Source organism: Diorhabda carinulata, chromosome 3, assembly GCF_026250575.1.
Source record: "Diorhabda carinulata isolate Delta chromosome 3, icDioCari1.1, whole genome shotgun sequence".
NCBI classification, from domain to species: domain Eukaryota; kingdom Metazoa; phylum Arthropoda; class Insecta; order Coleoptera; family Chrysomelidae; genus Diorhabda; species Diorhabda carinulata.
The window spans coordinates 34,753,973-34,776,951 of record NC_079462.1 but is presented as its reverse complement, the minus strand read 5'-3'; the positions used below and the strand labels follow the sequence as shown (position 1 = coordinate 34,776,951).

At 33.7% G+C, this 22,979-nt stretch overlaps 1 protein-coding gene across 1 annotated transcript in view; it reads left to right on the top strand.

Moving 5' to 3' along the window:
* The window catches only part of LOC130891788 (uncharacterized), a 122,648-nt gene that overhangs the window by 50,268 nt on the left and 49,401 nt on the right, over positions 1-22,979 (top strand). Inside the window, exons 6-12 of the mRNA XM_057796751.1 lie at positions 4,401-4,545; positions 7,672-9,397; positions 15,130-15,373; positions 17,934-18,060; positions 18,150-18,272; positions 19,540-19,731; positions 20,324-20,720. Coding sequence (XP_057652734.1) covers positions 4,401-4,545; positions 7,672-9,397; positions 15,130-15,373; positions 17,934-18,060; positions 18,150-18,272; positions 19,540-19,731; positions 20,324-20,720 — 2,954 coding nt within the window. The remainder of the gene's footprint in view (positions 1-4,400; positions 4,546-7,671; positions 9,398-15,129; positions 15,374-17,933; positions 18,061-18,149; positions 18,273-19,539; positions 19,732-20,323; positions 20,721-22,979) is intronic.

The following is a 22,979-nucleotide window of genomic DNA, read 5'->3' as shown; positions in this document are numbered from 1 at the left end:
TCAATAGAAAAGTGTATAAATGTCTTGGATCTTTTAAAGTCCTCTGAAAAAGTAACATGGAAACACGGAGGTTCACGATTTCTTTGTGAATTCAACCAATGCAATTACATTCCCAATGATGGATTATTTTTCCTTTTCAAATAATATCCTTTGAGAAACTACGTTTCATTATTCACTTTTCGATTTAAATACATCCTAATTCCCAAAGCAGCGTTTTAAACGTCCAAGTGAATTTGGCAACTCTCCAGGATTTTCAATGTGTAATTTCGTTTATTCTCGATGATTTAAATATTCGTCTATATGTTATCATCACTAAAACAGTTTCCGACACTTATTTTAGCTATTTCAAATAATGGTATGTACGCAAATACATGTATTATGACAAAAGCAAAATATTTAGAACTGTTGTTTCTTTACATAGGAAAACGTATAGAAGAAAATTTGTAGATGACATAAGGCTGTTTAAAACTGATGTTCCACTGATGCTTTTCTTTTGTAAGTGTTCATTATATGCATCCAACCGTTTATTACGTGGACGCCCTCTTTTTTGCACCTTCTCCACTTGTTAAGGTTCTGGCTAAATGCCCCAAATAATACAGTCTTTTTGCCATTACCATATAGCCGATCTCTGCCTTCTCCTTCTCCATTCATTTTGTTCCACACCTTATTTAATCTGTTTTCCTCTTTCTTATTCATGACCTAGCATTCACTACTAAATAACATCGCAGGATGCATTCTCCTGTAAATATCCTTGAGATATATTTGGACCTTAATAGGTTTCCTAGAACTCCAACTGTTTTATTGCCCCTTACCAATCTCTTGTCGAATTCTTTAACGAACGAAATGAATCACCCCACCGTTTTGTAAATAAAAACTGTATAAATAAATAAATAAAAAGAATGGTTAAACCACTCAAAACATTCATTGCCATAAATTTGTTTCCATAAATGAATTTAAACGTGGGCACCGATGATGATGAACCTTTTGGTCGTCCAACTGAAGTGGTTACTCCAGAAAATATCGAAAAAATCCACAAATCGGTTATATCTAATCGTAAATTGCGTAATTGCGTGAGGTATATTTATGTTTACACGTAATACATCAGATTTTTACGTCGATATGTGACAATGGATGCAACATGGATCCATTACTTCACTCCGGAATCAAAACGATCATCATCTGAATGGACTGTACCCGGCGAACCACGTCCGAAATGTCCAAAGGCCCAACAGTCAACTGGGAAGGTTATGGCCTCAGTATTTTTGGATGCACATGAAATATTGTTCATGGACAATCTCCATAAAGAAGTGAAAGTCAATAGTAAAAATCAAGAAAAAACGGATTCATATGTTAAAGAAAAAACCACTATTTCACTAAGACAATGTACCGATTCAAAGTCGATTGAAACGAGGGTTAAATTGAACAAATTACACTTCGAATTGCTTCCTCATCCACCGTATAGTCCAGATCTGGTCCTCAATTGACTACTGGCTATTCGCTGATTCCAAAAAAATACTCCTTGGTAAAGAATTTAGTTCAAATGAAAAAGATAAATTTTTTTCTACAAGCACGGCATCGAGAAGTTACAGAAGCGTTGGAATGATTGTATGGTTCTTGAAGAAGATTATATCGATGAATAAGATCGATTTTTGGTAAAAAAATGTGTTTTTTTTTTTAGTTAGTCACACGACTTATTGAGTGATGTGTTAAAATAGAGTATTTTGGTATAAGGAATAGGTTTTTACACCTTGTAAGTTAAAGCGGACGATTTATTTGTGTTAGGAAAGTTGTTTAGCACCATTTACTTCCGAAAAATGCTGAAGTAAATTTTTTTAATGAAAGTAAAGGTATTCCGAACATCAGCCTTACTGAATACTAAATATATTTATTCCGCATTTTAGTATAATTAGCATTTTCGTTGTCAATGATAAATTGTAAACCATCTGTTAATCGTAGGTGTGCTACATCGCATTTTTAACCTACTTGCATCAACAAAATAAATTTACTGATTGCTATTGAATATATGATAGATTTGTGGGTAGAAGTATAGATTATCGGTAGGATTTCTACCGTTTTTTGTATCAATTTCCGTTGCAAAAGTGACTTTAGCACATCAAATAGTAATTAAAATGTTATATTTTCAAATAAAATAGAAATAGTGATACAAATTAATATGTGTTTGTATCAAAAATATAGATATAACTAGTCCAAAAATATGATTCTATTAAAAAAGGAGTACGAGCAATTATTCATTACATAACCGTTTATTAACAACCAGTAATAATTTCTTTACCTTGAATTTTCTGCAACATCATCGCCATACTTAAAGTAGGATATAATTATTATTGGGTTTGTTCGAACAGACGATATTGTGATCGTCATTAAACGATTCAGAAATTGCTTTCACTTTTTTTGTGAACAGATCCACACTTTGAAATACCTAAAAATCTTAAATTTCTAAACAATCTCTCAGTTCTCTAATTTACTTGCTGAAGCCTTTCTACCATTAGGAATCCAGGAGTTGAGTCATTACGAAGGTTCCATCTTCCACAGAGGTTTCCGTTAATTCCTATCCTGTGTTTTATTCCTCGATTTTCTCCTGCCATTTTAATCTCTTCAATCCCACTCCTCCACGGACTTCATTTCTTTTTTCTTCTGCTTCATATATCTTCAGAATAAATCTTCCCCCATTCTTTTAATAACATCTTCCAGATGTTCCAAATCTCTCATTTATATCTTGTTCCAATATCCTTGTGTTAATGTGATGCCACTTTCAAACTACTCATCTAATTTTATCTTATGAGTCTTCTTCTTCCGGCTTATTATCATCGACTTTGTTTTGTGCTCGTTCATTTCCATCTTCATTATTTCATTTTCTGTCATTATTGTAAAGGTCTGCAAGACCAAGACCGAGCGTGCAAGACTAAGACCAAGAACTAATGGGCAAGACTAATTAAATTAATTTTTACAAAATGTGTATGTTTACCTCAAAATATCATGAAGGCAATTTGGATTTTGAATATGTGTAGCTAATTTAATGATATTACAGACTAATAAAATAGAGGTATCGTGCCGGTTAAATTATGGGAGTAGTTAAGAGATTTTATTATTTGTTCACCATATATCTGGGTATCAGAAATGATATACGAGGCTATCAAATAACGAGACTGGTTACAAAAAGGGTTTTATTATAAAAATTATTCTACATTCGAATGCTCCCCTTGAATATACTCTCCTCCCATCGTCATACACTTTTCCATACGTTTTTTCCATTGATCGAAGCAGTGCTGGAAGTCTTCTTTAGTTAGAGCCTTTAGGAGCTGTGCCGTTTTTTGCTTTACCTACCAGATCTTTTTCTAAACTTTCAAGGAAATCTGAGCGGACCCATTGACGCAACAGCTTTTGGTCAGGAGTCAGATGTTTTGGCACAGACTTTTGTCATGTGTAATTCCTTATGTAAAATTTTTCTAACCGTTTCTTTATCGGCGTTTACTCCTCGGCAATCATCCGGATGCTCATTCGACGATCTGCACGCACAATTTGGTTGATTTTGGTCACTGTTTCCGGAGTTGAAGTAGTCACAGAGTGACCCCACCCATCTAGGACGCCCTCTAGGCGCGCAGTCTCGTTATTTAATAGACAGACCTCGTATTCTATTTATATTTTTTTATGCTTCATATTTTTCAAGTTTATGTATTATAATATGACATGGTTTTAGATATATAGGTATCAAACTATGGTAAATACTGGGACAAACGTCATTTTTTTACAAATGAGTAAACTTCTTGACAGAACTTTCTGAATATTTGATTTCGTTATATTAAAGATTCCCACATTACAGATTTACATTTAAATGGTGGAACTTCAAATTGAAAAATGGTTGATATCTATTATTTTTAATAATAAATAAATAATTTTACCATAGATTTCAGCGAGATTCGACCATGAATGAAAATGGTTTTAATTTCATTTGAAAAACAATTTTTATTTTGATAAAAATCAGTTACCTACCATTCCACATCTCGTACGAGCGCCATTTGTGCAGATAATATATTCTCGTTCTTGAATTTTGATATATTTCAAACTGATTTTTTATTATAATTATAATAATAAATAAATAATTATAAAATGCAAAACCCTTGCATCAAGACCAAGACCACGTATGAGACTCCAAGACCAAGGACCAAGCCGGTCCAGGTCTAGTATTTGCTCCTCCATTTTCCAGTGTTCGATTTTATACTGTTTAATTTGTTTTTTTGATATTTTTAATTATTTTCGCTTTAATCGAGAGCTCTAATTTACTATTCACGAGTAAAAGTATTGAAAAAAATTTCATACATTAAAACTATCCACTCCTAATTTTATACAAGAGTTAGAGCTGAGCGATTTTTTTATTATAGAAATCTCCTACGTGCGATTCAAACAACGGAAGCGATACAAAGGTCGGCGGAACTAAGAGAATAGATAGAGATAAGAGCAATAAAAGGAAGTCGAATCTGAACCGGTCGCTAAACTCGGAAGAAGTTCCGCAATCTGATTATAGCAGTGAGTAATATTCTTCCTTTAACATAATTATTTATTTGTATACGAATTTTTCCATTCATTTTAAATAAAAAAAAGTTCTTATTAATACTAAATAATGAAAAAAATTATGCACATTAAGAACTAATTGATTTTTTCATAATGTTTTTGAATATTGTTAATCTACTAAAACTTTGAAATCATGTATCTAGGTATTTACCATTATCATTTGATGGAAATATCATTTTTTATTGCGGAGGAAATGCATTTTCGCATGGAGTGATGCACTCGAAAATTCATCCTCTATTTTAAACCTCCCCCTTCTTGTGGACACCAACTTACGACTTTTCAACACATTACTTCGGATTGGGCTCCTTCCTCCCTCTCGCTTAAATCGCTATACGATCTAACTCAGCCTTTTTGGTGCACAGATCTTCTTGAATTTAAATAGAAACCAAATACCAGTGGTTAATAGTTCGCCGATGTGCGACTCCAATTCTTCTGTGTTCACCTTCCTTGAGCGAATCCTTCTTCCCAATAATGTGCAGATAGAAAATTGTGCGAGGTAATTCAACTTCACCATGGTTGCATGCTTGGTAGTAGTGGCTTCGTTCATGTTCCTCCTTGATCTTTTTCCGAAAAGTTTTGCCATTTTTCTTTCGTACGAGTTCTCTTTCCTCTTGTTTTATTCTCACTCCAAATACCTTGATTTTCCTCCGGTATGATGCTCTCTTTTTCAAAATAAAGAAGTTTCAACTTTCTATAAACTGAAGCAACTCTCAATTCCGCTCTTCTCTGCACTCGCGCTGTTTTTCCGTTGTATTCAATTTAGTTGATATAAAATATTTCTCGCAATAACCTGGTTGGTGCAACTTGTGATTTTCCCGAAATCTGTAGCGCGCTACTCGTTACCAATCGTTTTTGCTGTTTACTCGTCGGCGATCCACCGACGTTGGCCATCAACCCGCTTAGTGTGGCAACACTCATTGCAGCTGAAATACGAAATTATTTCAAGAAATTCATCTTACTTTCCATAGTTATTCCAAGATACTTGGTCGAGCCTTTTGCTTCACGTTTTTCACTTCTACTCAAATAGAAACAACTCCAGTTTTGTTAAGAACCAAGTAGAGTCCATGATCCTCTATGCAGCTGTTGACCACTCGCATCAACTGGTTCAGTTTTAACTGTGCCAGCTCCAGATCCCGAGCAGCAATAAATAAATATCATAGTGGAGGTGATAAATTTCTTGAGTGAACTGTCTCCATCGTTTCGAACCTTTGGAATCTTCTGTTCCAGCATAAATTTCATATACTAGTAATTTTCGGTGCTTTTTTTTTGGAAAAAAAGTGTGAGTACAGTTATTTCCTCAAGTCTTACAGTATTACAATTTTTATTTGTTTCCGATGACGAAGAGCTACGGGTGCGTGTCTAGAAAGAGTATCCATGCTATGATGAATACCTCAATTTTTTTTCTACTTTTTTTTTTAAATCCAAAAACTCACCTTACTTTTTGAACGGTCTTCGTATGAATGCTGCGCCGTCAATGACTTGTTTTTGTTAACGTTTATCTGTAGGTACAGATAACGTTAAATTATCCGGCAAGAATAAAAGTGAAATTGAGAGATTTTGGAAGCAGGTCTGTCGCTATGGCAACAGACTATAAAGGTAAATGAACATGCAATCGTTAAAATATTTCGTAAAGTTGATGGTAATCTTGTAAGTCCGTTTTTCATCGCGACGAAAACTCAAACACCGAGTAAATTTAATTTGAAAAGTTGAGGTCGGAGAATCGATATATTGTGCTTACGAAAATATATTGTTTACTTGATGTCTGAGTGTAGGCGTTGAAGTGTAGTCATTATTCACTGCCGTTCGCTCGATATTGAATATTTTCTTCCAAAAATCAACGGCGGAGTATATTATTACTTCAATCAAATGAAGATTCAAATTACTATGCATTTCTAATACATTTTTGGTAGTTTCAACTGTGTGTTTATCAGTGGTATCAATTTTTTCATCAGTAATTTTATTTTTAGTTTCCTTTAATCATAATTTATCAATTTCAATTTTGTTTTAGTATAAATTTGAACGATTTATATGTGACAATTTTGAATTTACTTTAGGGGTAGAAAATAATTGAAAACTACGCTAATAGTTTTTCATAATTTTGTCAACAATTCTTCTTATAAAATTAATTCGATTCGATTAATTATGTTTTTTAACATTTCCACAAAAAACATTGTTTGCTTTATGAAAAATAGCCCACAAAGACTGCCAAAATTCACTTATATATTTTTTTTATTCAAATTCTTTGCATTTTTCGAAATTATGATGACATGCATCTATTTGGGAAGTCGTAAGACTACATCTAACTATTCTCCTTTCAAAATATGTAAGCTCCTCCAAAAGGAGGTCATGTTCCTGGGGTTTGTATACACTGTAATTTATTTGATTTGGAATATGCATTTTTTTTGGTTATTTTGAAATAATTTCGAAAAAACTTTTTTTTGAAAAGTCATTATGTACAATTATTAATCATTATTAAATTTTTAAACTCTAATTACACTTAAAACGTGAAATTCCATGTTACATTGATAAACATAAGTAATTAGAGTGTAAAATTTTAATAAATGTAGGAAGATCAATTTTTCGCCGATCAGTGGCTGACAAGAAAGTTCTACATTTTCCTTAAATATTTTTTTAGCCGTCTTTCTTCAAAATCTCTTTATTTTTACCAGGTCTCCAGTCGCACTTTCTCTAAAACATCCCCAAACCTTCTCCGAGCCTCCTTCGTGTTTTACAGTCGATATTACACATTCGTTCACCTTTTGAAACCCTTCTCTTAGATCCAAAAACCTTAAACTTCGACTCATCACTTCATAAAAATCTCCCTCATATTCATGCATCCAATTTTTTTGCTCTTCAGCCCACTGCAACCTCTTAATTTTATTTTGACGCCTTAAAAGAGGTTTCTTCACTGCCCTTATTCCAAAAAGGTCAGCTTTTCTCAATTTCCTTCTCACTGTTTAAGTACTCAAAGCCAGATGCAATACTTTTGTATTGAATGGTTGCGTTCTTTCGAAAAAAAACTTTTGGCCGGTACTGTATATAAAGTTGATTTTGTTGAATTAATTTATTATTTTGTTTTAGATGAAACAAAAGATCGTCGCCACCGAAGACGTTTCTTTCCTCCCGAAATATTAGAATCGTCTTTGACGACAACTTCAGGAGATGATCGTGAAAAAAGAGATAACAACATCACTGCCTCCAAAACGCATCCAGCTTCATCGCCGATCACTGCCGAATTATTTTCATCTTATTCATCAAAACTCACAACACCTAAAAAATCAGAACTTAGTGTTCACATGGAAAATGCCAGACGAGGTATCGCTCCAGCTTTCTCTGAAATGGGAAAGTACAAGCCCTATGCCAAACGTATCGTTACCTCTAGTCCTAAGTCTTCTACTACTAGATTTAACTTAGATAATCAACTGAATACTTCGAGTAGTCCTAAAAATATACCATCGGATGAGGAAAGAACAAAAGCCATAGCTAGCAGAATGGAAGGACTATCTGTCCTTACTAAACAAACTTTAGCGAGGGTCGAAAGGTTAACCAGCAAAACGCGCGATTCTCCTCGAAAAGATTCGCCCGTTTCGCAAGTTTCCGATAGTCCAATTAGACAAACAAAATGCTATAAAAAAACCCCGGACAAATCAAGATTATCATCAATCCTTAAAAAGAAATCGACCGAAGAACCTCCTTTCATAATTATAGAACCAACCACTGCATCAACATCTACCATATTATCTGGGCCTGTTTCTATTTTAAAGAGAAAAGTGTCCCAAGATGAACATAAACAAGACGGAAGTGGACATACAAGCACCCATACTCCTCCAGTAACTTTTTCGCCGAACGTTCTAGAACCCACAACCACTAAAAGTAAACAAGGTATTTTAAAGAAACGCCGCAGTCTCGACGAATCGTCGGTGATGAGGCATCGTAGTTGTAGTCCGGATGTAGCCAATAAAACCGATTCCAAATCTATATTAAAAAACCAGAGACGTTCTTCTCTGGAAGAATTAAGAAGAACTCGTTCACCCGAAACGCCCCTACAAGGTATATTGAAAAGAAGAACTTCCAAATACGATGACGACGATCATTCTTTGAATTCTCCTCAGAGTATTTTGAAAAGAAAATCGGGTGCTAGCAGTGCGGGTTCGACTAGTAGCACTCCGCACGTTTCCATCACAACAGCTGTGATATTGGCAGCCGCTGGTGGCGCCGAGATGGTATTAGAACCCGAAGGAGAAGCCGTTAAACCCATACTAAAAAAGAAAAGCTTCTCCGACGATTATTCGCATCATAGTGATACTCCTTTGGACGCTCCTAAACCTATTCTAAAAAAGAAATCGAGTACCGATACAGACGATTCCGAAGAAAAACCCAAACCTATTCTAAAACAGTCCAGGACTTGTAATGAAAGAGAATCATTCGACGGTAATCAAGAATTTAGGTTATTCAAGCACGCTTCTTCCAGTGAGACTGATTGCGACGTTAAACCGATTCTTAAAAGTAGAGACGAATCGGGACGTCAAAGACTGTCGTTTAGCGCTGAACATAAAATAGATTCGAGACGGAGACCTTCGAGACGCTCAAACACCATTTGTACTGATTTTAATGTAAGAAATTCTCGTTTGGAAAACAAGGAAACGGACGATACGCTCAATAAATCCAGACCGTTTTCGGTGCACGAATTGGTCATGTCCTTCGAGAATAGTTGCTCAACTGGAGCTATTCCTAAAAGGAGTAGTCTTAAGAGAAATAGTGATAGACACAAGACTCAACCGATTACTTCCAATGAATTAGAGGCAAGGTGAGCTCATGTCTTTACGGTATTTGGATTGTTTATTATATTCGGAACACACTATTTACACTAAATCAAAACTCACGATTACACTTTTGACGCGCGACAAGTTATCGTGAAGGTAAACTGTTTCAGTCACTGAAGACGATAACTTGGTTATAATCGTGAGTGTTGGTGTAGTGTAAATAGTGTGTTCAGTATGAATCCACTAGGAGCGCTGATTGTGGAAGTTCCGTAACCTATCCACTTTAAACCACCATCTTTTTTCATCTCCAGGAATTATGGGTGATATTATTTCTAGTTGGAGGATCTATCCGTATACATTTGATTGTTCGGTTCGTTCGTTATCTCCATTATTTTATCTTGGAATTATTTCTATGTAGGTAGCAACCAGGTGTGATATTATGTTTTTCACAGTGCGCATTATGTTGAGTGAATTTTCCAAATCTTATATGGAGAGCTAATCTCTCCGATCACTCTTCTGATTTCGCCGTCTTCCAGCACTTCAGTTAGTGTTGTCAACTCCCTAATTTTCCTCTGTATCGTTTTCAATACCCCCTCGTCTTTATACTTTCTACTCTTGTTCTTTCTTTACCTCTTCGTCTGAGCTGAACCTTTTTCTTCTCTTATCTTCTATCACCTTATTCTCAATCCCAAGTAGGATCAAGTCATGGTCGATTGTATATCTCCCCTCTCTGTTGGTTCGCGCTCGAAACGTTCGTCTCTTATCTAGTTCTTCCTCAAATTCCCTCATTCTCCTTCTTAGTGTATCTTCTGCCTCTTCCTTCCTCCTATCTTTTGCCTTAATTTCTATGTCTAATTCTCCTTCCGAATGTCTCTTCAACTTCCTTCGGTCTTCTTTGTTTCGCTGAAGTCGCAATTCCACGGCCTTCAATATCCATTATTAAATTGCTAAGTATTTGACGAGCGTTTTCACGATTATCTTTATTTTTATAAGAACTGATATTTACATCTGATTAACACGAGTAATATTCATAGAAAATTGATGATCAGTTCTGATGACCACTCTCTAAATTACAATCAAGAACAATTAGAAGCTCAACCGAAACGAAAATTTTCTTTTTTATGTTTGTAGGTTTTGATTTTCTGTACCAATTTGTCGCCAATTCAAGTTAATTAGCACGACGGTTAGTTTAAATAATTCTTCTTGATGCTCGTTTATATGACGCAAAAGAAAACTCTAAAAATGCATTTTTAAAAACGAATTACACAATTTGAGAAGATTTATTAACACAATATCTTGATATCTTTGGATATTTTTATCTTAAAAAATGTGTTTAGCAGCTGTACTCTTTCGAATGAAACTTGGAAAAACTGCAATTAAAATTTATAATTCATTGAAACAAGTGTATGGTGATGAAAGTTTATAGCGTCCTTATAGGCAAAGAATGTGTACGATTTAATTTACATGAAAATTTTAATATGCGAAAAGTACGTGCAAAACTGGTGTCTCATTCGCCGGATCTTCCACCGTGCAACTTTTATGTAATATTAAAAAAGAATGTTTTATATCACCAGTCTCGTTATTCGATAAACACACCTCGTATAATTGTTAATTGATCGATTTTTAACTATGGTTTATGGTTTTATAAAAAAAACTGTTACTCTTAAATATTTTTCAATTGTTATATATTGAAAATACTGTGGGTCAATTTGAATCGGAAGGGGCTCGTATATATTTATTTTTTTAATCAATACCGGCAACTACTCCAGTTTGAATACCACTCAAATCAATATACACTCGTTATATAAAAAGATAATATAGATAAAGTTCTAAAAAAAAATATTTTTGTTGTTCAATTTAATACCCTAATATAGATAATTCGTTGCCATACCAAATAAAAAAAATCGAATATATTTAAAAAAATTACACAGTTTAACTTGTGCGAATAAAGTAATTTGTGCAGAATAGAATAAAAATGATAAATCCATCGAAATGTAAGTAATAATTCATTTAATTTTTTTCATTCCGTTATTTTAACATCAATCACTTCTAAAGTTTAAAAAATTGTGAACGTATTCAATTTCGTATTATTTTAATTTTATCATCATCGTCATATAGCTTTCCAATGGAGCAAATAGCACCTGTCGGGGTTTCATCAACTGTAATATCTTCATCGTCGTTTTCTTCATGCTTAGTTATGTTTTTAACAGCTGTGGTATCGCTATCTTCATGCATCGTTTTGTTTTGTTGACAAAAGTTCATAATTTCCTTCTGTTTTTAACTATCTTTGTAAACCAGATGATTGAGCGCTTTCCAACGCACATCATCATCTGATAAACCTCATTTTCATTTTAATGACACGTCAACAAGTAAAATTTCCGCTACCGAAGTGCAACCATTCCAAAACACAAACATCAAAAACCTCTTCTTCTTAATTTCCTTCTGTTTTTAACTATCTTTATCTATGATAAGTTGCAGTTTTTTCTCGATCGTTATTCTTCACATTCGCGCAGGTCTGTCTCTTTTTCTTTTTCCTGTATTCTAACGTGATTCTTGTCTGGTTATGTTTGTTGTTGGTTTCCGTACCATATGACGTAACTTTACGTCTATTTTATCTTCTTCTATATTCATTTAATCGAGCACTGATGGCTGCCATTCCATGACGAATACTCTCTTTTGATTGTGCTAGGGAAGTCAACTTTAGATTTCACAAAACTACACAGGAAAAAGTCACCCTTAGAGACCAAGTTATGTCATCTCTTCTGGAAATAAATTTGCCAGGAACTCATTGCAGAGATCTAATGGGCGTGTGTGAAATTGCTGGAACCGTGTTTGGTTATAACCATTAAAATAGTTTTGTGATTAGTTTAGGCATGAAAATGTCGTCTAACATCTGTACATAACGCTCGGAACCCATTGTAACTTTGCGTCCCCTTTTATCTTCAAAAAAGTGAAGGCTTATAATTCCTTGTGCTGACATCGTAGTCCATACAGTCACTTTATGCGTATGTAGAGGTTTTTTATATTTGGGTTTTGGAATGGTTGCACTCTAGTAGCACCAATTTTAATTGTTATGGGTTGGAAAGCGCTGGTTTTACGAAGTCAATTCTCAATTGAATGTTCCACCAAGTGTTTGACAATGTTTGACAGAAATAAAGTCGAATTTATAACTATGGGTGAAACTTGGATTCATCACTTCACACCCGATACAAAAGAACAATCAAAACAATGGACTGAAAATGGAGAATCGGCTCCAAAGAAGGCAAAGACCGTTCCACCTGCTGGGAAGGTCATGGCGTCGGTTTTTTTGTGATGCGCGTGGGATAATTTTTATTGACTATCTTGAAAAATGAAAAAACTACCAACAACGCATTTGATTAAGAAGAAAGTGTCGTTTCATCAAGACAATGCACCAGCTGACACACCTGTTAATGCAAAGGAAAAAATTAACGAATTAAAGTTTGAATTGTGATCTCATGCACCCTATCCGCCAGATTTATCCCTCTCGGATTATATTCTGCTTCCAGTTTCGAAAAAATGGCTTGGTGGTCAAAGATTTTCCAACAATGATGAGATAATGTCGATATTTAAAGCTTATTTTGAGAAGCCTGTCGATTCATCGTTGGGGAAAGTGTATGGAGCTAAAAGGAGATTACGTTGATACATATATATATATATATATATATACTTATTTTCAATATTTTTATGTTTTCTTTGTTGTGCCACTATCATCCTCGTATTTGAAGTTCGATCTCAATGAATTATTTCCGTTTCTCTTATGATAAAAGGTATTATTGGATATTTTAGCACTAATGTCGCACCCAGTATGTAATTATATCGACGATACACATATTACAAGTTATATACAAAGTATTTTATACTTAAATATGAGTTTTTATATCGAGTTTTATAAATCACGTAATTAGGAAGAATTTCCATTATTATTTGAAATATAACTAATTATACATCCTGTATATGTTGTAACTCTATACAAAGTTACTAAAATAAAAGCATATTCTATTGAAACTATTTACATGTTACCAAATTTACATTTGTGACCCCATTATCGAGTAAGTACAATTTAATACTCCAATTTTAGAAGTTTCCATGATACTTTCTTATTTCTCCAATAAATATTTAACATAAATATTATTTTTTACCGTCTAATTTGATATTTGTTTTGTAAAAAAGTTCATTTTCCACACATTTTCTTGCCAAATGTCACATCTAAATTTAGATACTCATTAGTATCGAGAGCGATTTTCAGTTGTGAAATTGATGTTTCAGTGAAAGGTGGTTCAGTGGATTTTTCTTCGTATTTTCGCAAAATAAACGAGTATTTTGTTTATTTAAATGTAAATATTTACTTAATTTCCTGTTAGATTTAAATTGTTAAGCAATGTTTTTATTTTTTTGCGAAATTGAAAGAATTGTACATGTGCCTACGCGTTTTAAAAATAAATTTTTCTATGAAAAGTTTCTTTAAAACAAATTTGAGTAGATTGTAGGATTATCCAGTATTTGTTCAAAAATAATTTCACGTTATATTTCGAAAAAGTTCACGAGTAATCGCACAACCAACATCATGTTATATAAACTGCTTCATAATATTTATTCCACTAGTCGTCATGGGGATTTGATGGTAGATCTTCGAAGGAATAATTTCCGGTTAACCTTACTTAGTACTACAGCAGTACTTTCACTATACTAATATATTAATCAAAAAGTAAGTGTACTTGTTATGTTGTTTATCTTGCTTATTAATTCCACAAATTTTCTTCTTCGTTCTTGTTATTTATGTTGTCGTCAATGTAAATTTCGGTAACTACAGTTGATTCCCATGTTCTGTCAACCCCCTCCCCCCCCCCCACATACACATTGTTACTTAAACGAATGACCCTTGTAGTAGATCAGTTTGGTTGCTCATAGCAGCTAACTTATTTATAACCACTTTTTGTATGGTAAATTTACCATTATTGTAATATTAAAAATAAAGAGTTCAATGACATGGAGATTTTTTTTTAAAATTTCGTAAAATTCACTGACACGTCTAACGATCTAGATGTTTTTGTTTTGGTGACTTGTCTTTCATATCTAGTGCTGATGAGATCGAAAAAATCGAAACCAGTACACAATATAAATAGATTTATTACAAAATATAACCAGGAAGCGTGCCAGTAGTTGATCATTATCGATTCTCACCATCCCTTTTAGTTTGCAAATAAATGATATCGAATATTCTAATTGCCTGGATGGTCACTTAGTAGATACCTTGGTCGTCCTGTTGGTAATTCACCAGAATTAACTCTTGGTGAAATTGACTAGAAGTTAACGTACCACCACGCCCACCAAAAAGTTCGTAAATGCTTATTGGTCGATGTGCTCATCCCACAGACAAAGAAATTTGATAGTAAGCACGAAATTTGTGGTACAAACATCGTCGGTGTTGTAGATTTTGTGTTTTTCTGTAACCTTCTGATTCACCATCAAAATGGACGACTTTAGGTAATAATAAAGTCGCAGCTATTCCCTCCCACTCAACTACCTGCTTACCTAAATAAATAAAACTGAAACTACGATCCCATAATTTCAGCGCTGCAGAGGAATAATTCCTATATCAGGACCAAATCCACTAAATCCTCTTCCTAGCATGAAAAATTTCATCCCAACCCAACGAACCTCTCTCGAACTTCTTAAATTGAATATCTATTTAAATAAAAGTTTACCAAGAAGAATCGTGAATTTGATCTGCAATCTTTTTATTTTGTTTTTGTAGCCGCCATTTAGTGAGAAGCCCACAACATTTCAATAAAGACGAAAACAATAAATCGAATTTATCTCGCAGTTTTGACGTTCATTCGTTATTAGATTTTACTTCGTCCTTGGAAAATGATAGCAATTTGAACAGTTTCTTCGCATCCTCGTTAAACAATCCAACCAGTCCGGAAAGTTTCACTTGCGGTAAAATGTCTTCCGATTCCGCGTTTCAATCTTTGGGAGACGGTCTCGAGCTAGAACAGGTAAGTAGATAGAACTTGAAAGCGGATGTTTTTTTTAACCAACTGATAAAAGAACTTTAAGAAAATTGAAGGCAAATGGCGTTGGATCAACTGGTCTGTCTGTATTGAACATTTTCACATTTTTAGGTTAATTTCGGGATATAACTGCATGTCCCAATTGTATCAAGTTTCTCTTTTATACGTTTAATTTTCATTCGTTTTCATTTTGTTTTATTTATTATTCAAATGCATAAGAAAAATTGTCAAAGCATAATATGTTGTAGTATTGTGTCTAATGTAATGTTTTTCTTATTTATTTAAACTGTTTTTGAACGGTGGGGTCAATTTATACAAACTTAATTTATAAATATACTAAACAATGCACTATTCACTAACACTTATTACTAAACACTTATTTTATCCTCAACATACGTGTTTTTTACGATATCTGATTATTTACTGACTACTGCGGTTATTAGAGTCTAGTTTATACGTACTATAATCATATCCAGAATATTCGAAATCTTTAATTTCCTTCTTTAGAATCGTTTCTATAAAAAGGAGTCACAAAAGATTTAAACAGCTTATAAAAACAATGCGAAGACGCTTTATAACCGTCCTTCCTTGGAATTTGTACATAATCTAACAGGGCCGACTTCACGGTCCATGTTATTAGACGAGTTCTTGACAGTAGGTTAAGTTGATTGCTTAGTTTACATTTGGTTCTACAAAAAAATACTCTGCGTTCAGTTTTGATTTTTTTCTCAACTCTTCAAATTATTCAAATGAACTAGAAAAATTTGATGAGTAAACAAAATAATTAAAAACATAACCTCTAAAGCGAAACTTTTCATTATGTATTTCCTTGTTTTAAATGAAATATTTTGCTAGTCCACCGTGTATATTGGAATATATGAATGAAGGTTTTAATTAGTAATAAATAAGTAATAACAAAAATTATCGATTATAAAAAAAATTATAGATTACAACAGTATTTCCATTAAATATCTATAATCGTAATTCTCGGGAAGAGTATATAAAATTATACTATTCAGTTTTTTAACATAATATCAACGAGGAAGAGTCATTGTTTTAAGTATTCATTGTTTCAATAAGTATACTGTGGGGACTTTATATAAAAGATAACAAAAAATTAATAAGATTTTTGTAAGTATCAATGATTTAATCTTGATTATTGGTCAATTCTAATTAATAAGTGTTTTTAGACCTAATTTAGGTCTATTTCAAAATATAATCTGTCAGTTTTAAATATTGGGATTTTTAAACACAAAATATTTTCGACGTTTCGACTTAATTTCGATTTTTGATTGAATATATTTACAGAAGTTCCATCCAATTTTTAATCCGTAGATTACTTGATACATCTGTATCAAAATGATGATATTTAGCAATGGATTAAGTTCAGCTTTCACAACCCTCGTACAATCCCGATGTAGCTCCTCGCGATTTTTTGCTCTTTCCTAGATTAAAAAATCTACTGGAAGCGGCAGCTGGAACTAATGCGACGAATACCCTCAAGGCAATGCCAAAAAAGTATTATTGAGCTGCTCTGGCTAAAATTTTCTAGTTATTTAGCTTATTAGGGTAATTTCCGAATTTTTCCATATTCCGTTTTATGTATCGATCTAAACTTGTGGTACTCGATTTTATCTTGACATTATCCTGCCGTTTAAAAAGTTTTCATCCTTAGTTGTCAAATCATAAAAGAAGCAACTCCCAATTCAAAGTATGCATATTTCTATGTACGAGGTGTGGCTATTAAGTAACGAAACTAACGCTGCTACAAAACAAAAACGGATGCGACCCTCAGCTGTTTAGTCTGAACTCAACTCTTTCTGATGCTATGTTCACCCTGTCTGTAGACAAACCTGTGTAGCCGTGGGATGTTCAGAACGACTGATTGTCAAATTTCGTGAATAAACTGCGTGCGAAGAATTTTCCTCACATTTGAACAACGAGAAGCTCGCGAAAATATTTGTATTGCCTCTTTGACTGCAATGATTGGAAATGACTCAAACTTATTAGAGGAGGTCATAACCTGCGACGAATCTTGATTTTTTACCCATGATTTTGAAAAAAAAGCGCCAATCCAAGCACTGGAAGAGTTCAATTTCGTCGAGAGCCGAAAATGAACAAATTAAATTTCAAAGCAATGATGACTGTTTTTTTCGACATCCATGGGTTTATTCACTGGGTTCCTGAAGATACAACTGTTGATCAATATTACGTTTTTACTGAAGTCCTTGAAAGAATTAGTAAAAAACGACCCGAATCGTAGAAGGAGAAGTCACCAAGATAATTGCACCAGCTCATTCCACACTATCCGCACTATTATACTATTCAATCTACTATAGTATGCCAGTTTGAAAAATGAAAAATGTCATTATGATTATTTAAAAAAATTTCGTTCATTTCTTATCGTTTCTGGACGAGAATTAAATTTGGCAACAAAGCGTTTAATCCATGTAATGCATATTATATTGTTTTCGATTGGCCACCCTGTATATTTCCATATAAATGAATATTTTCAACAACGTTTTATCGTTTTTTTATCTGTTAGGATGAAGAACTGCTTCAGGATTCAAAGAAAGAACAGAGTAAACCCAAGTTTAAACAGCAACCATCGCCTTTAGAATTACAAATGAAAGCGATTGCTGAGGAAGCCAAAAAAACGAAACTAGCCAAAGGTATTTATACAAATATTCACTTATAACAATGATAAAGTACGTCTTCTTCTATTTTTGGAAGCAACAGCCACATAAGTATAATTTTTTAGGGAATGTCGGTATTGATAGATACCGCTCACGACGTTCAGGTGCTAATCCACAATTTGCTACTCAACCGATAACCTTTGAAGAAATAGAAGCTGCTTCGAAAATTGCTGACAATGCTGCGGGTGGTTAGTATTTTTTTTTAATTTCCAGATTTTATTGGACACAAAAGGTAATAGAGTAGTGTAAATGGTTAAATTACTAATTATTAAAAAAATAGATCATGTAATGTATAAATAGTATTTCATTTATTATGTTTTAGAACCTTTTTTCCATCTTCTGAAATACGTCATTTGTTTATAATTAATTATTATTAATAACCGAGCCTATATGTAACAAATTTTCTTAGTTATATTTCGACAGTAATACAAAGTAATTTCAATTGTAATTATCTAATATTAATTAGTTAGTGTACGTACGAAGGTTGTCTGAAAAGTTCCCAAACTCAAATCCCAAATATATTTGCGCAGACGTTGAGAGATTTTCACTAAAAATTTTTGGTGATTTTCGACGTCTAGTTGCTGATTCACTGACAATCGTATATGTTAGTCGTTTTGAAGATTTTTTTGTGCCAAAAACTACGATATCATCAAATGGTACTAGACGAGCGTCGAAGTAAAGTAAAAAGAGATTTTCAACATATCAATAGAAAGAATTTGACATAAATTGACTGTAGAATTATGTATTAGAAAGCTATTCGCGTATTGGGTTTCGCATTTGCTTATTTTGGACCAAAAGTGCTTTTGAATAAATGTTTTTCATGCTTCATCGACGTAGCTTAAGCAAAATGATTCGATTTGTAACTATAGACGAAACTTGGAACCACCACTACACTCATAGAATGAAAAAAATTTCAAGAACCTTCTCCCAAAAAGGCAAAATCAATTGGAAAAGTGAATTGTACCTTATACTGTGATAATCTTGGAATTCTGTTTATTAAAAAGAAGAAATTGCAAAAAGACGTCAACAAATGAAAGAAAATTTACACTTTGGTGATTGCCATGGCTGAAATTGACGCATTGCACTTTAAATTCATTGACCATCCACCGTATTTACCCAATCTGGATCTTATCGACGTTTTCTAACCTCAAAGTTTCAGACGAGGACGTTATCGCAGACTTAGACGTCTTTTTTGGGATACTATTATGTAGAAGGGTCAAAAATAAAAATGATAATGGAAAATTTTTTTATTTCGTTGTAAGGTTGGCACGAACGCTACTCTGGGTATTTAGTTGAAAGAATAGAGATGAGGGGAAACGGTAACTAAGTGAAATTAGTAAATATAAGTTTTTATATCTTTGTTAGGTTGGAAACTTTCCAGACAATCCTTTTAGTTGTATTTTATTTTCGTAAGCTTTCAATTTCATTATTCCGCTTACTGTTTATTTGCTGCAGATGACGAAGCCGATCCTTGCAATATGAGTTTCGAAGACAGATTAAAGATGTTCCATCAAAAAATCGATCGAACCTCCATTAAAGCCGTTAAACGAACACGACTTTGCCGTACTCGCTTTGCAACAGATGTAGTCGACCCTTTCGATGTAGAAACTGCACGCAGCTTGTTTGCAAAACCACCCCGTGCTTTAGGTGTGCTTTGTTTATGTCAATATTATTTATGCATGTGGTTAAAAAATGATTTTCATTTGCTTTATACAGATAATTGTTGGTGAATCTGTGATAAAAACAAGTTTCATCAATGAATGTTAGGTTATGTTAGGTTAGATCGCACTAGTTGTGTTGGTTCTTTAGTTTTTCGTTGACGAGGAAAATCGAAACGTATTCACACACTAAATCAATTAGGAATATCATGAGAGTAATAAAATAATTAAAAAAATGGGTAGTGAAAGAATTTGCCCTCTATGAGGTTATGTGTGTATTGCTTGAAAGTTTAAAGGTGAAAAATGGAGTAGATGCATGAAATTTCAATTGTTTTATCGGAGGTGGGTGTCGGAATGGTTTCCAGGATGTTAATATAGGAGAAGTAGATCTATGGATGATTGCATATCCAGTAGTACAGTTACCAGATGAAAATTTGTCCATCATGGACAAGACTTGAAAAATCCGAACGTACTAACGTAATTATCCACTGATTGATGATGTTTACCACTTTTTTCAATGTGGAAACCAAAGTAGTTCAGTTTTCTTTTTAAATTGTTTCATGCTATTTTTATTATTCCAGGTGGTGATACATGCGATGACTATGACAAAATGACAGAAGCTCGAAGTATTTTAAAATCGACGGAACCTAACCAAATGGGTAGAAATTTATCGCCGCCTCCGAAAAAATCAGTATTAAAAAAATTTCATTCGTTTAACATTTCCGATAATCGCAAACCAATCCTCAAAGTCGAAACGTCGCCGGACAAAGACGACGAAGGTATTTCGTGTAATGATTCGGATTCCGGTTCAGATTCCGATGTATCGTCGAACGCGGTTCGGGAAATTGCGAAAAGTGACGAGAGAAAAATCGCGAACAAAATGGGAAAATGTAGTGGGGATAGTACTTCGGAGGGGGAATCTTCCGGTGGAAGGGAAGTTAGAAGTATTTTTATGAACGAAAATCGACTAAAAGTCAAGTGAGTAATTTTATGATTTTTTTCAAAACGAAATCTGCATATTAACCTTTAGTTTTAATCGCCAAATGAAAAAACGTTTCATGTCCAACCTGTATTAATATCAATAAATTAATGATACAATTAACCAAGGGAAATACGCAATTTAAATAAAGTGTTTTATAAAAAAAGAACTGGTGGTGGATGTTATTAGTGAAAAAGTTGCTCACCATGCATCATAGATGTTTTTTTTAAACTAGTTAATAAAGAATATCTTTTTTGACATATACTGTAGTTGCTCAGCAAACCACAACATATAACATCTCTCAATAAGTCGTGTGACTGACACACAGATGGCGCTGCCATTGTCAAATCCATAAGACGTTTAGGAAGTACCAACTTTCAAAAGACTATGTGTGAAATTTGGAGAAATTTCGATTATTCAGAAAAAAGTGACAGTCATTTAAGTGAAATTACTTTGGTTCTTTTTAAAACAATTTCTTTTTTTTTAATTTATCATTGCTTTTTGATGGAAAAAATACTATACAAGCTCAGCAATGGTTTCAAAAGTGTTATCCGGACTCTTGTCCATCGAACAGAGTCATTTATTATTGATTTGCTGAATTAAAACGCCGTCGTACAGACACCGATGATGATTAACGTTCTGGTCAGGTAGTTACTCCAGAAAACATCAAAAAAAATCCACAAATCGGTTATATCTAATCGTAAATTGAAATTGCGTGAGATAGTTGAAGATACATTTGACCATTTACGTTATAAGATTAAATTTGGTGAATGCAATGAGAGATTAACAATTTCAACAACGTGTTCTTCAGCGATGAGGCACATTTTAATTTGGATGATATGTCTACATGATGACGCAATTTTTTCGGGCCTCAGCCGCAACTATTTGAGCATTACAACCGGCTGACATCGCACATCGCACACCACCAACAACTCGGTGTAGGTAAGTGATGGAAATAAGGTCGTAAAAAACAAAAATGTCTTCCTGCAACTCTTGAAGTGAATCCACAGAGGAAATCGATGCTTTTTAATTCAAATAAATTACTTTTAAATATATAGTATTGGATTATTATCTGTTAAATTTATGGGTAACCTTCGATTAATAATTTTTTACAGTGTAGTAATAGCAAATAAATCCTCTTTGCGTTTCGCAATACCGTCGATAGTTTCATCCTACAGTAAAGGCTAGTCAGACGTTATTATTACTCAAGATTAAAATAAGTGGGTTTCTAACAATCTTTCGCTAGCTAATAAAAATAAAAAAGATCAGCAACCTCAGCAGTAGAGCAGGTTCTTGAAGCGCACCGATAATCTATATAAAAAATGAAAGTTGCCCATAAATTTCTTACCATCGATTACAGTGAATAACGAAATGAGAATGGCAAAATCGTGATTTGATGTCATTTTCATTTTTAAAACGTTATTATTGCATACAGTTGTGCTACGCATTGAAGAATGGCCTTTACGTTTCGTAACATCTTCACGATTCGTTATAAGACAGTGACAAGTAATTCAATATACAATTTCTTCATTAACATAATCAAAAATAGACGTGAAAATAGAAGAAAAATGATCCAAATTATTAATACAAAACCTACGGATAAATGATTTTTATCCCACTCCTCATCTCGAGAGAATTTTGAAATATTTGAGGTTATGAACTTTGCAAATGTTTTTAACCGTTTTGAGAATTTGTACGAGGTACAATATGTTTGTAAAGGAGCAAATAATTCATTAGAAATCAAAAGTAACAAAGGATTCGGCCGCATTCTGCGGCGTCTTATAGTTAAAATAACTAGGTTGCTCTCAAGCGTACCCCGAAGATGCAAGACCTCCTCGACAGGCAAGCTCATGAACACCGAGTTCGCCTGCAGACGCCCAGAACAATTTTAGGGATTTGTACGATGTACAACATGTTTGGGAAGCTTTATCCCCAAGCGCTAGAGGTTGTATCATGGTTCTATTCACACTCGAAGGTGTAAATAATTCAGTGAAAATAAAAAATAACAAAGGATTCTGCCGTATTTCGCGGGGTCCTATTGTTAAAATAACTAGGTTACTTCCAAGCGTACCCTGAAGATGCAAGTTTGCTTGAAAACGTCTACAACTTCAATTTATCGAGACTCATTTCTTTGGAGAAGTGCGAGGCTATGGAATCACATACCGAGACACGTCTGGCACAAGTACTACAACCTGCAGAAGTTTTAGATCAATGGAAATTTTGAGAAATTAGTATTAGAACGAATGTTTTACCAAAAG